The sequence below is a fragment of the Ischnura elegans genome, chromosome 10 (assembly GCF_921293095.1).
Source record: "Ischnura elegans chromosome 10, ioIscEleg1.1, whole genome shotgun sequence".
Classification (NCBI taxonomy): domain Eukaryota; kingdom Metazoa; phylum Arthropoda; class Insecta; order Odonata; family Coenagrionidae; genus Ischnura; species Ischnura elegans.
This window is the reverse complement of record NC_060255.1, coordinates 74048538-74064331: the sequence shown is the minus strand read 5'-3', so window position 1 is coordinate 74064331 and position 15794 is coordinate 74048538. Positions and strand designations below refer to the sequence as shown.

At 38.7% G+C, this 15794-nt stretch overlaps 1 protein-coding gene across 1 annotated transcript; it reads right to left on the bottom strand.

Moving 5' to 3' along the window:
- Positions 1 to 5564: 5564 nt before the first annotated feature.
- Positions 5565 to 9124, bottom strand: LOC124166977. The gene is made up of 2 exons (XM_046544727.1): positions 8886 to 9124; positions 5565 to 7630 (listed from the first exon to the last, which is right to left on the bottom strand). Exons 1-2 carry the CDS (start codon positions 9046 to 9048, stop codon positions 6435 to 6437), a joined length of 1359 nt encoding a protein of 452 aa, XP_046400683.1. The 5' UTR covers positions 9049 to 9124; the 3' UTR covers positions 5565 to 6434.
- Between the last annotated feature and the right edge of the window lie 6670 nt (positions 9125 to 15794).

The window sequence follows — 15794 nt, the reverse complement described above, 5'->3', positions numbered from 1 at the left end:
GCACACATTTCACGAGCTGTCTTTTTGATACGTATAATAAGTATATTCCAAATCAACTGATTCAATAAAAAACTTGGCTCACAATAAATATAAAACACTATTATGTAACACTAATAAAACATGACAATCGGTTTTCCAATCACTCTGCACACACAAAAGAATTTGCACTCCTTGAAGTTCGAAAGGATTCTCCACACCTCACTTACCACTCATCACTAACGACTTAGAATCAGTTTACGTTATTTTACATTGACATTACGAAGACAATGACATGAATAGGCTGAAAAAAATTATTAAACTAGTTAAACCAGTTATTGTAACATCAAAAAACTTCGAATTTCACTTTCACTATTACCGTGTTCAACGTGTATTTACCGAATAATTTTTCTTCCGCCCATATTCTTCCTTCCAAGGACAAATCCATGAAAAAAATAAGAGCTTCACGAGCTTTTCGTCTTTCTCTTGTCGCTTCCGTTTCCGGTCTCCCAGCGCCTAACTATCGTAAAGTGGCCACGTTCGGAACTACGTCAATTATAGTCAGAACTTGCATTCACACGGCTAGTTCGGTCAACTATCGTTAGGACGGCGGCTCGGACGATCGTAATGTGAATGAGGCATAAGCCCAGCTCGAGTTGACACTTCACTACCGTGTTTGTAAAGAAATCTCCAAGCAATTGTTGACAATCGGTAATGTCCGTGTTCCTGTCAAGGAATCGAGCAGTTTTATTTCATTTTCTCGGAATGCTTGCAAATTAGTTTCATCAGAAGGTGAGCTCATCAACAAAGTGTTCCCGAATATGATTGATCACAACAAAAATCAAAAATGGTTGATTGAGAGAGCAATTTTGACGGCCAAGAACGAAGATGTGGATGACTCAAACTAGGTAAATCAGGATCAAATAGTTGGTATTCTGCATGAAATTCAAATCTTTTAACTGTGTAGCAAACGAAGACGAAATCACCAACTATCTACCTGAATATTTAAAGCCCTTGGACGTACCTGGCTTACCAAGGCACGATTTAAAGCTAAATGTAGGCTCTGTGTTCATGATCTTTCGAAGCCTAAACCAACCAAAACTATCCAACGGATCGCGTTTGGTGATTAAAAAACTGATGACTGTGATTCACGCGACTTAACTCAAAGGAAAATTCAAATATGAGGAAGTTCTCATTCCGAAGATTCCATGATCCCAACTTATATGCCCTTTTGAGCTTGAACGAATTCAGTTCCCAATTCATTCGTGATAACGATTAACAAATCGCATGGTCAGTCTTTCAGTTTTTGTTATGTTTGTGCTCATGTGCTAATGAAAACCCATGATTTTCTTATGGTCTATTATGTGTGGTATGTTTCAGAGTCGGTAAACCATTAGTTGTATTTCTTCCTTCGCTTCAAGGGTGCAGCTAGGAATTAAGGATAGGGGGGTTTCAGGCGCAGCTAATACTGGCGGGTCTATAGGGTATAGAAAACCCGCCAAGGTAAGCGAGAGGTGTGGAGGCCCTCCCCCAGAATTGTTTTAAGATAAATGGTTCAAAATGGTGGGTTTTGCGGCTGTGTGAATAATTAAATATGTTTTGTTTTTGACTCATCCGTCCCCGTAATATTAGTAACAAATTTTTTTATAAAAATTCTCTGAGCTCTTCGGGGGGTTTTATCCCCCCAAAACACCCCCTCGCTGCGTCACTGCTTCGCTTCGCTATCTTTATTTAGCTTTATCCGCTTTATCTTACGCCTGATAACAAAACAAAAACTGTTGTTTATCAGAAGGTGCTTGACGCAAGACATTAAACCTGAATGTGTAGGGCACACTGTGGTGCGTTTACGCATGCAGCACGTTTAAGCAGTGCATTTTTTCCAAGCAGAGATACTATGACTGGCGCGCCTTAAGTCATTTGATACGAATGTTGCTTCATAGGGGCTTTTCTTACACGATTTTGAGCATCAATCAAGCGTCGGTCTAGCGTTGCGTTAACCTGCCCCGTGAACGGGCCAAGTTTATGCAACAGACTTAGACCTAAAACCATTTTTTACGGTTAATAATACAAATAGTCAACTACTAAATGCGTATAATTTTTATTTAATTAACTGCTTATAAAACCCCAATGCTCAAAATTTCTTAAGTTAAAACGTAAGAAAATTCATTGAAAAAAATCCGCGTAAACGTGCTCAGATTCACCCTAACCAGAATGACGTCACACGGGCTTTTCCTAGCATTCATACTTACAATTAGCCGCCGCGTTTTCGCGTGCTTGAAAATTGTCACTTTTCATTTAAACGCGAAAAATAGATGTCGTCATTTAAAAATCTAAAAGCGTGAAATACGTACTCCAGGAGTAATAATCTTTAGATTTAGGCAATAAAAGAATAATAAGAAGCCACCCTACTGTAACCATGAATCAAATTTTACTGCATTGTGTAAAAAAAAATTACCAGAATTCAAGTTATTCTAACCTGAATTATATTCCGTGTAGTCTATGAATAGAAGTGTACGGGTACAAAACCAATCGGTACTAATTTGGAAAGTGAAAGTGAAATACTTGGAAAGCTTTTCTTTCGCTCGTAACTTCGGGAATAAATAGCTACATCCCTAGTAAAATAGTAAAAGAAGGCAGCGAACCGAGATGGTACGACGCGGAAGTGAAAAAATCATTGAGGCGACAGAGAGCGTGTCATGCTAAAATGAAAAAAGCCAGCACGGATTTATCCGCTAATGAACGCGAGCTAATAATTAAAAAATATAGGATGACTAAAGCCGCCACAAAGGAAGCGTTCAGGAATGCATTCACGAATTTTAAAAGAAAAACACTAGTAGAGCAGTTACAAGATAACCCAAAAGCATTTTGGTCATATGTTAGGGAAGTTCAAGGTAAACGATCTACCGTATGTTCGCTGAGAAACGACAATGGAGATGTGTTGACAAGCAGTTACGATAAAGCCAATTTATTAAATTCCTACTTTAAGAGCGTGTTCACGGAGCCATCCGAAAACTCACCCGAGACCGATGACAATCCCTGTATACATAAGATGCCAGCTATTGACATTAGTACGCTCGGAATAGAAAATATATTGAAATCGCTTAGTCCAAATAAATCACCTGGTCCAGACGAAATCCCTTCTCGCGTATATAAAGAACTAGCCTCAGAAATTGTCCATTACTTACAGTTAATATTCAGTAATTCCATCAAGCAACACGAAGTACCTAATGACTGGAAAATCGCTAATGTAACGCCAATATTTAAAAGTGGAGACAAGGAACAGCCTTCTAATTACAGGCCGATATCTTTAACGTCCATCTCTTGCAAAGTCCTTGAACACATCGTAGTCAGCTCGGTAATGAAACACCTAGACGCGCAAAACTTATTAATGGGAAATCAACATGGATTCAGGAAAAGCAGATCGTGCGAAACTCAGTTAGCGCTTTTCGCCCACGATATTTTAGTCTCCGGGGAAGACAACATTCCAGTAGACGCGATTTTTCTTGATTTCAAAAAGGCATTTGATAAAGTACCCCACGGAAAGTTAATAATAAAACTGAAATCTTATGGTCTAGACGAAGATGTCATTTCCTGGATTAGAGAATTTTTGAGCGACCGCGTCCAAAGAGTAGTATTAGACGGTGCAGTCTCCAATGACGTTAGAGTCACTTCTGGCGTTCCTCAGGGTAGTGTCATTGGCCCACTCCTATTCCTTCTTTATATAAACGACATTGGCGAAGTAGTGCAGAGTAAGTTACGATTATTTGCAGACGACGCTGTAGTTTACAGAGAAATCCGTTCCAGCAAAGATATAGATGAACTAACGAATGACCTTGCTGCTATCCAAGCTTGGTGCGATGCTTGGCAGTTAGAATTAAATTTGGAAAAATGCGTGGTAATGAATTTCTGGAAGAAGAATAACTCCCTACAGCGTAACTATGTCATTCGGGGCACGCAGTTAAAGGCAGTTGAATCTGTGAAATATCTAGGGGTTAGACTCAATAATGATCTATCGTGGAATAAACATATTCGAGAAATAACCGGTCAAGCTAATCGTAAAATGGGTTTTGTTAAAAGAATATTAGGAAAGTGCGACGACAAAGTGAGAGAAATTAGCTACTTTTCCCTCGTTAGACCACATTTGGAATACGCTGCCAGTGTTTGGGACCCTCATGAAAAAGGCTTAATAACAGAGTTAGAACGCGTGCAAAGAAGAGCTGCCAGGTATGTGAAAGGTCGTTACGATAGTCTTGTTAGTGTAACTGACCTCTTACATAAACTCGGATGGGAATCTCTGTCGGACCGTAGATTGAAAAATAGACTAAACCTTTTAGATAAATTAAAGAGCAGTGTCTTTTCTAACGAAGTTAACCATATCTTGCGGACGCCAACGTACTACGGAAGATCAGATCATATAAATAAAATGAGAGAGATAGATTGCAGAACAGACAGATTCCGAATGTCATTTTTTCCACGATCAATAAGAGATTATAACGGCAGCAACAGAACGCGTAAATAGATTGCATGACTTGTAGTGTAGCCTACTAACCTATGTAAAACTTACTGCATGTTTCTGAATTTCTATTCTATATTCTATTTCTAACAGCATATAGTAGTATAGTTTGTTATTATACGGGACGTTTCTTGGACGGTGTGGTGTGCATGTGGGAGTCCAAATGCATGCTGCATGCTGGTGATTGATCACCCCCTGCCAAACACCCTAGAGGTGGCTCGCAGGGTAATTTGTAGATGTAGATGTAATTTTGGAGTATATTATTTAGCTACATCGGGTAGGGTAATCAAGAGGAACTCATTTTCAGGGAAAATATTTAGCATTTATTTTCTACAGATACGTGCACCACTTTACTGTTACAACCTATTTAGGCCACTATTCTGCTTTCCTCCTCTGTATGTTAGACAAAGCATGATTTCAGGAACCTTCATCTTCTTCCCAAATAATGCAAGGCATCCGATATTGGTAACTATGTCTTCTTTGCTGTGTGCTTTTTTCTTGAAGCTTGACTCTTTTTAGTGCCACCTGCCATTTTAAACCAGCGTATCAAAATTATAGGCCACTTATAAGTCCCCTAAGCTACATGGTCTGCTCTTTCAGTGGTAGGAATTTTTGCACTCAGATTACAAAGGTATTGTGGCAACTTCTTTGCAGATGAAACTATGTTTTTCCAGTGGATTGAGGGTAGTAAATAAATCAACTGTCCATGTTTTAATAAATTTATTGAAAGATATACAAAGAAAATGTTACACTTCATATTACGCCCATGACGCTATCCTTTCCTCCCTCAGGATATCTAACATAACAAGCCGCCGTGTCTTATCTGACCTCATGTTTCTGCATAGAATTTTGCTGTGTGCTTTTTTCTTGAAGCATGACTCTTTTTAGTGCAACCTGCCATTTTAAACCAGCGTATCAAAATTATAGGCCACTTATAAGTCCCTTAGGCTACATAGTCTGCTCATTCTGTGGTAGGAATATTTTGCACTCAGAGTTCAAAGGTATTTTGGAAACTTCTTTGCAGATGAAAATATGTTATTCCAGTGGATTGAGGGTGAGAAATAAATCAACTATCCATGTTTTAACAAGTTTATTGAAAGATATACAAAGAAAATGTTACACTCCATAATATATCAATTGTCTCACTCATAGATCAAAGTATTGTAGCAAATGTTAAGTTCACGGATGAAGTGGCGGCGTTACTAGGTGAATAGATTTTTTTACGTTAACTTTAGCGTATTTTCATTAAACATACGCTTGTTGATAAATCTATCGTGATATAAGGTGCAAATCTTAAACAAATCACTTAAATAAATCACTTAAACCCTATTTCTAATGTAGATCGGCGTAATAGCACAGATTTTTGAAAAATGAATAAATAGAGATTAAAAATTATTTTCTGAATGTCCTCTTTGTATGAATATTCATTCCAATTCTGATCTGCTTTACTATTTACAAAAAGTAGCAAATAGTTCTAGTAATTATTCTTAAGGGCGGGTCGAAAAATCGCCAAACATTCGCTAAAACGAGTGGATGACTTGGGACGGGATTAATTTGAGACAGTTAATCTCCTCCCTTTCCTAAGATGAGGGAAGTGAAGATCGTACCAGACGTGGACTCCAAAGGGAGGAAAACTATTACTTTTTAGTCTTTTAAAATATGTTGCAAGCTACGAAGCAAGAACTGTTATCATTTTTCTAAGCGTCTCCGGCAAGGCGTCAATAATAAATTATCTTTAAGCAGCATGAGAATTCAAGTAATTCATTTCTTGCGTGTAAATCCTTATTCATAGCTTAATTTGGTTTAGTATGGAGTTGATACTGTAATGGGTGTCTGATTAAAAATGACCTAACATAGTGTCACTACGTCTGCAATGCCTGCTCGTCCCTCTGCCGAGTTTGGCAATTTTTTTAAACGTCGTGCACCTTAATATCGTTGTGCTTCGTTACTGTAGCTTTGGAAGTACATTTTCCTCATAGAATCGAAGTAACATCGGAACGTGGTCTTTCATCAGCTCTCTCCCCTGCACCGATCCAAATTTTGCGACGTATTCTATAGGCACCGCAGCAAGTCTTGACTCCCTACCGAGAGATGTCTTCATTCCGACCGCCCACGAAACATAGGGATGATTTTTTGGAATTTTGTCTTTCTTGGCAACCGCTTCCGCCATAGCTTCTTGAAATGCTGCAAGACTTCCTTTGTCCTCAATGGAGTAGGGCCTTCCCTCATTATGATATAAATTATTGATTGCTAACATTGCCAAAGCGCGAGCAAAGCGAGACATTATTATATCCTTCCCAAAATATGAAGTCATCAGAGCTGCTAGATAAACCCTATTTTCCTCTCGATCAGCGAACATGGAGTCTTTGTCACCTGTGAACACCTCGCCGTCTATGTTCTTGTATTGAGGCTTGATATCCTCGATATTTTCCGATGTGCAGTCAATATAGACACTGAGACTTTCATCGTTTTGTAAGTAATGCAACAGGGACGAAGTTAATACGTCACACTCGTACAGATTCGAGTAGAGCTCCCTGGCGTAATCGATTTTTTCATAAGTTGCACCCTTTATCTTCGTCTTCTGCATCATCTCGTTGATGCAATTTGTCTTCTCGTGATCTACGTCGCTCCGTATCTTGATAATGCCAACCTTTTGTTTCAAATCCGACGCGTGGCTTTCCAATGACTTCAAAATTCTCAACGGTGTCGTGGAGAGTGTTTCCATCCTGGCCACCATCAACGCATAGTTTTCGACCAGCTCCCTGATAAGGTCATTGCTGGCCTTCTGGTTGTCACGCATTTGGGAGAGGTTGGAATTGATTAACGTATGACCTGTACGGATCTCGGCCAGGACATTCTCCAAAAATTCTTTGCCGCCACGTACAGAGGTCGCATCTACCGCCACCCTCCTGAGCGCGGAAAGTACGGCCTTGTAAGTGTTGTCCAACGGATTTAGTTCAACCATCCTCTCCGCCAGCGTCAGGGGCGTGTATCCCTCAATATCTCGGTGAAGCGTAGGGCTGGCTCCCATCCCGGGTAGTTTGTCCACCCACTCCAAATTGCCTCGACGGACCGCGACGTGCAGGAGGGTGCCGCCAGAGGAGCTGACTTTCCTGGAGCCAGAGTGCGCTGTCGAGGGAGCTGCAAAGGAAAGTGAATTTCAAGTTATGCCTGAATCACACGATGATTCATTCCGTCATCAGAGACATTATGGGGATCCCCATCTACACCTGCATAATACCCTGCAAACCACCTCTAGGGTGATTGGCAGGGGGTGATGAATCACCAGCATGCAGCATGCAAGAGGATTCACACAGGGACGCTGACTTACAAAAAATATAGGGGGGCCCAAACCGGGGATCTTTCCCCGGGAAATTTTATAAGTAATGAGTTTTAAGTTTTTTTAAGCATTTTAATATAGTCGTATGATCAATATTAGAACCCTGATAACTCGAATCTCGATATCTGAACACTACGGAGAAAGTCGACAAGCCTGGCACATTTTCTCCTCACACTTATAATGAATTTTTGAGGGGGTTAGGGCCCCCTCAGGCCCCATGGAGTCGGCGCCACTGATTCCAACCTAGGTTTCGAAGTTACTACATCATCATCATCAATTTGATGTTACGACATCATTGTATTTATTTCAATACCTAAAAAATTCGAATAAACAATAATAATAATAAGGTAGTTTCCTATTATTTTTTTATTCATTTAGTCGAAAGTTTATTACTCCTGGAGTACATATTTCACGCTTTTAGATTTTTTAATGACGAAATCTAGTTTTCGTGATTAAATAAAAGTGAAAATTTACAAGCGCGCGAAAACGCGACGGCTAAGTAGGAATGCTGGGAAAAGTCCGTGTGACGTCATTCTGGTTCCCGCTGTCGGCGTGTGAGGTGACCTTGGGGCGAGGCTTTAGCACTGATAAGACGCAGCCTGCTAGCAGGTAGCGCTTGGCTTAAATAAGGACTATTATCCCCCATCAAACGAAGGAAACTTTCCGAACTTAAGTAATTTTAATGGGTGATTATTAAGAGATGTTTCCCTGAGCTCTGTACCTCATGCATGCATTGGTAACCTCAGACGATCTAAAACTGCTATCTACTCGTATAGAAACTAGGTCCCCGTGACGTCACGTGGAGTGGCATCGCATGGGCGCTAATCTGGCCTTTTTCAATTGAGGTTAAAATTGACCATTGCCATTCGTCTAAACTGGGAATTCTAAAACCAAATAATTTGTATATTATGAATACACTAATGGTTGGTAACGAATCGCAATCAATGCCTTTCGTTTTCTTTGATGAAGGAAACTACCCTATTGCGTCACTTCGGAACGCACCCTGTATATCCCAAATTGGATCAAAATCCGGTTTTATCATCAATAGAAACTCACCTTTCTCTTCTTTCAAATCCTCCACCCGCAGTTCGTCCAGATATCCGCGCATTTCCAGCAGCAAATCTACGTATTCCACCGGAAAACCCTTCCTGACCGCTTCGAACAGTGCATTTTCAGTCTCTCTATTAGTGGAAGGGTTGCCATCGTTCCTTTGTGCCATCTCGTCTCTAGGACCAACCGGATGCAGGGGCTCGTCTACTATACTGGTGCTTATTCAGGTACCGCAACGTCCTACCCTAAAACAAGGAGAAATTTATTTCCACCACGAAGTTAACTATTACTGCAGTAGATTTCGGTTAATAGGGACATATCGGGACTTGTGCACTTTGCCCCAATTAAGCGGCTGCCCCAATTAGGCGAACTATCCTGTATATCGGCATACACAAACGTTGAAATGATAGAAAGAAAACTAAAGAATATTTATAATGCAAAATAAGTTTATTAAACTATTAATTTGAATAATAAATCATCTAGTTTAGGTAATTTATTATAATTTTTAAGATCTATAACAATTTAGTTTAGAATATTTTTCACAGCCTCGGGCGACGCTGAATGAATGTCTTTTACTAAGTCCTATTAAAGAAAAGTCCTATACTCTTGCGGATAGTATAACAACAAGAGCTATCAAAATAGGGCAAGATTAGGAGCATTTGTGAAAAATGAGAGTGAATCAAAGGAGGAAAATATAAAAAAATAGTATTCTGAAAACAAAAAATTTTAATTTCGTCACGAATATAGTGTCTATGTCGCCGGTTCATGGTCCAATAAAGCAGCATGCTGTCCCAATTAAGCGGAGAATACTCTGGGATATTCCTCTAGTGGATTCTGTTCTTCAATATCTGCCCCAATTGAGCGGCTGCCCCAAGTAACCGGTGGGCCCATTAAACGGAATCTACTGTATTATGAAACAAATAGTTACAAGTCATCCATGTGATCGGGTGGTTGCATCGGCACAAACATATTCTCAGTAAAATACAAAATTATACATAGGCGGATCTAGGGGGGGGGGGGGGGGGGCACGGGGGCACGTGCCCACCCAGGCCCTTAAAAAATATGCAAGATTTGGTGAGAGGCTGAAATGTCGGAGGACAGAAAAGTCTGGAGAGGAATGTGCAAATGCTTACGTTAAATTATTTGCTTTCGTATTTTTAGGGTTTTCATGAATTCAACTTCTGACCTTAAGGTGATGACGTGATTTCCGGTGAAACTTACGTCATGAGACATCAAAATACGTGGTGGAAACCCAGAACCACAACAGCAATCTATATCCCAACAAATCCAGTCAAGATTATTAGCATTAGCCTGTGACATCCGTCCTATATCCGTGATGATCCAATTAATGTTGTATGGATATCTGTAAAATATCCAACGAAAACGTTAAACAGCGTTGCAAGGACGTCTAACAGTAGACATGAAGGTCCATGTTAAAATATATCTCTTAGATATCCTCACGACACCTAATGAGTAGATATTGGGTGTGTTTATTATGATTTTTGGTAATCCTCAGGCACACAAAGAAACCTTTGTGCTCTTTAATTCTACACAAAACATTTGCCACCTATGGATACCATTTGGAATCACACTTTTTTAGTACCACGGCTATTGCAACTTGGATATCTATTTAACGTTATTTGCACAACTCGTCATGGATGTTACAATAGGATATCAATTTAAAATTGCCAAAATATCCATCGTGTAATCACAATGTGTTGTGGATATATGTATCAACCTTATTTTGATATGCGATGGATATCGTCTTCTGCTTGGGAAACTATGCCATGAAAGTCTCTACTGAAACTAGCCACTAAAACTATTCGTTAGTTTTCATATTCCCTTGATTTGCCATCCATGATGTACTGCAAAGCCCTAACATCTAGCACCGTTAAACCACGGTAAAATTTCCATGGAAATAAGAGAATCTGGATAGCGTAGTGTCCCGTGCAATGGCCCGGAAAGGCCATTGTCCGTCATTCGATTCCCAGTTCAGAGGAATTTTTCACAAAACAATTGCTGGAAATAGTAATCACAGTTGATAGTTTATGCCCATAAATTATAGAATTTCGATCTTCCTGACTGTGGCCTAGGAATAAAATATAACAATAGAGGAAACAAAAAATCGTGCATAAGACGTGTGCGGAAGAGAACGAAATCGTTTGTTGGGAACTTTTTTTACCAACAGAACGTTGAATTTCATAAGGTACCTACTGCTAGTATCTAATAGGAATAATTGTTAAGTGTCTTACCTCGATATGACTATTGTTCTTCTCAGTTGAACTGTTGAAACAACGTTCGCACTTGAAAAAGTGCCTAGAATTGCAGAGAAGTCTTACATGGTTGAAAGAAGATGTCTGCAACCCGTTTACTTCCTTCAGCGAAAAAAAGTCAACAGATTGTACGTTCAATTCCTTCCTTAGTAATTAGACATCGGTTTCTTCTGTACCAGCGCTTTTGACATCTTGCTGGTTTATAAGGAGGTTTATATACTTTCCAGTTATCGGATAGACTATAAAATTACATACATAGCCACTGTCAATCTCTCTCACACATATAAGGGTACATTATCATATCTATCCTAAGCCGTGCGACAGTGTGTGACCGTTTTCCTTTTCCGATAGAGGTGACCATTTCACTCAGTTGACTTCAAAACGGGATAAAGAAAATATAGGGTTGTGATTAAGGTAGAATAAAATAGCTCAAAATCCGAATTGGAAGGAGGAAAATATGCGACTCATACTTAAATCGGTACCCTCTATGATAGCCTTGCTGAATCTCTAAATAGCAATGAGGAATGTGTGCGAAAAGTATTGCAATCAGTAATAAGATCATTAGATGCCAATGACACATTTTATAGTATGGAGTCATGTGCTTTGCCATTTTCTGGTAAAATGTTTGATTTTATTATTATCATACTACTGGCTTAACTTTCAAGAGTGTTAATCTATCTGCAGGTATTTGGCGGAGGTACACATTTTACTGAGTGAATATGGAGGAAAACTTCATACTTGAGACATCATAAAACAGTCATAGAGTCAGCGGGGTAGTCAGGAACTTTGTTCGGGGTCCGAAACTAGGGTGGAAAATGTTTGAGAAACAGGGTACTATGTAGAGGGTTTTAAACTAATTTAGTACTTTTCACTATCGAAAAAACTTCATTTGTCGAATAAATGTTATGAAAAATTACGACAGTTCAATATTTTGTTTTCTATTATGAAGGAAAGTAATTGTGTTTTTATATTTCGGGGGAGAGGGGTCCAGACCCCCTGGAGCTCCCCCCTCGCTACCCCACTGCGTAGAGCGTCTGAGGAAAAATTTATAAAATTTAGTGATGGGTCGATTCCAAAATTTTATCGATTCCGATCCCGATTCCGATTCTGACATTTCGATTCCGATTCTACCGATACCGATTCCATCGATTCTGATGCCATAGGCTCCAAGAAAAATATCACTTAATTCCAGGCAACAAGAAAACCACTTTTAAAAATATTACTCCGTGAAAGAGTCAGTTGACAAAAGCATCTTTCATATCATCACTATGTAATTAAAATATAACAGCTAAATTTCAAAACGGAACATACCTGAAAAGTGTTGTTACATGATAGGTATTACTTTAGAATATTAGCACTCTTGTTTAAATTTAAAATAAATTTAGTCTCCTTTTACAGACTTAAAATTTTTGCTCAGAAAGCAAAGCATCTTCACTCAGTCAGGATAAAGCCTGTTGCATTTTACTTCACATATATTTCCTGCAGAACTAAATGTCTTTCACTGAGCACAGGGGATGTCGGTATGGCAACAAACCTCTTCGCTAATACTTTCAGCCTTGGGCAGGAGATACAAGTCTTCCAGTATTTCCCAGGGAAGGAATTTGGTGGTGCATTCATCTCTGATAAATAAGCTTCCACTTCAGCTTCAACAGTGTTTGCTATGGTGACTTTGGGTACATTTCCAAATGCATCACTGTATCTAGACCATATATCTGTCACAGGCTCCCTAGTCTGCATTTGCTCCTTCGGAATATAATATAGGTTTCCAAGTAGCACTTTTTGATCTCGAGTCGAGTTGAAAATTACTCGCGAGTATCGAGTCGAGTCGAGTATGATAATTTCTGAACCAGGCAATACAGCAATGCATACTACAATATATTCTACTCCAATTTTCTATGATGAATGTCTAGCCTAATGTAAGAAGGAAAATATAATGAGGACGGTTGATGGATATTGTCAGAAGTAGGAGATGAATGAAAATTAATGAGTCTTAAACAGTTCCATAGGGACAATTGAAATTAATTAACCCCAAGTAATATGCCGACCATATAAATGTATCCAAATTGCAAGGGAGAGCCCTGAGTATAGTAAATTTCACAGCTATAATAAAGATTACATAATACGTATATGAATCATGTAATATTTGGCCCTTTCAAATTCTCAAGCAAAAAAACCAATTATTCTACATGCTCAGCCAGCAGGTTTTGATGTCTCCATGTTACAGTATTGCTGCCTGCAGAAAATTTCCTTTTGTTACACACTTGTGTGACTGGGCAAGTACTTTCCTACCAAAATTGCAAGACTTCGGAGACTTTGGAATTTTTATTAAAAATTATATCAACGATTTTTTTTGTATCTTGAATCTTCCTGGAATTCAAGTGGACGAAGCGAACAAACTATAGAACTAAACTTTAGTTTTGTAGAGCCTAAAAAATTCTATACTTCTCAAGTAATTAAATCAACCTTAAAATCTCTTGCTTTTTTTTAAGTTCAAGAAAGAAACTAAACGCTACAAATGAATATCACATAGGACGGACGCAGTAATAAAAAAGGCTAAAAGAGCCTTGTGGTGTGAAAACTCCCCCTTCCGCGCGACTCACGTACCTCGGCGAAGGTGGAAAGGGAAAAAGGGTATCGGTTGTTGCCTTTCACGAAAACAGTTCATTTTTCTCTCTTTAAGCATGCTGACTTAATCTCTTCACTTTAATTCAATACCCGAGCCATGTTTCTTATGCGTGGGATGGTTCCGAAAAATATCCAATCCTTAGTATTTTCACTCGAGTAATGCGCTAAATGGTCTAGTCGATCTATACATAATCCATTTTCTCATCCTCAATTTAGTGTTTTAAGTCAATGAAGACGATTATCCATTTTTTAAATTACGATTTTCAAGACTTATGTTTTAAAAAACTTGAAAATTCGGCCTCAGTTACCGAGCCTCTGAGTTCCGCGGCGTGTAGCTCAGCCTTGACGCGCGATTAAAAAATCGCTCTTATTTCCTTCGTCGCAAACTTTTTTTCCGAGATTTCTAAGTAGTACTCTTTAGAAATCTCTACTTTATATTGTAATTCAAATTTTCCGAGTTACATTTTTCGTAAACGAAAGATAATGTCTACTTTATGTCAAATTTCACGTGAAAAACGGGTCGGCCATTTTGCGTTGTAAAAGCAGACAGATGGGAGCCAAAATCTTCAAAAGTCATTGAAAGTATAGGCAAAGCACCAGACCAAAGGAATATTGCGTTTTTTATTCCATAAAACTCATACCAACGCAAAATCACCTGGATAAATTCAAATACTTTTTGAGGAAAAACGATACCTCGCGTGGCATTGAAAAATTGGTCATGTTTGGGCCACTGTATCTCGCTAAAGGGTCGTATTTATGTAAAATGGCATATAAATCTATATCTGGTAATGATATCTGAGTATTTACGCTAAGTTTCATGTCTCTATCCCCAAAAAGGTCATTTTGGACTTTATTCCAGCTTTTTCCGATTTCGGACCAGTGTGCGCCGGGTAGGAAGACGATCGGCCGCCGCGGCTGGCGTAAAGGCACTATAACTATAGTGTATTCGGCAAGCTGAAACTACCAGGCCAAGGAATTAGAATGACTAATCGGCTTTAACAACTGCATTATTACATGAGTTTCATGATAGCGCTTCCTGTCGCCAGACTGCTGGACCTACTAGCCTCGAAAGCTCTGTAACCTTAACTGCTCGACTCGACATTCGTAATGCTACTCGAAACGCTCGAGTTGAGTACCAACTAATCGACTCGATTCGAGTTTTGGAGTGCTCGCACATCCCAAGATATGTGTTTTTTTATTACGATTACGTGGCGCGAAAATTCGAATGACTGTTGGAAACGCGGTCGTATATAAATTTTTGGTTTGAAGTACTACTGGAATCGGAATCGATTTTTCACTTTGACAAGTACTCGTTTTCGATTCCGGTTCTTGGTCGAGAATCGAGGAATCGAAGAATCGAGGAATCGAACCGACCCATCACTAATAAAATTATAATCGTAGCATGTGACCGCTAAGGAAGGGTCTCATTTTTATGTTATGCTCACTTTTTTAATTTACAAATTTTTTGACATAGTTGCTTGAGTGAAGAGAATTAAAACCATTGTTTCCTGATAATCAATCTAATTAAATAGACACGACTGCTTAAAATAATTTTTATTAGTGGGAAATCATGTAATCTTTTAATTTAAAAATTCTTCTAGCGACAAATGATCTTTCTTACGAATATTATAATCCCAAAATTTTTATTGAGATTGTTGGTGCAATAGAGAATTTTAAAAACTTGCCGGGTTGATAACGCATGGTTTAGATAAATAACCATAAAGTTCGACTGATGAAAAAGTAATTATAAAGTGGGATAATTTAGTAATTTTAATGAATAACTCAGGCCAACGATGAAAAAACGTTTTTTTTTACTGAAAATACCTTTATCTTATGTTTTTTAGGTTGCTGAATCCAAATATTTAGCTTAAAAAGTTGTATCACCCACCATTTATTCACATTTTATAGTTAAATTTATGAAATCAAGCAATATTTTTAGATTTTAACAGCTTTTTCATAGTTAAAATAAAATTGAAAAAGTAGGACTAATGAACGAAAATGATGTTGGTAGCACTAC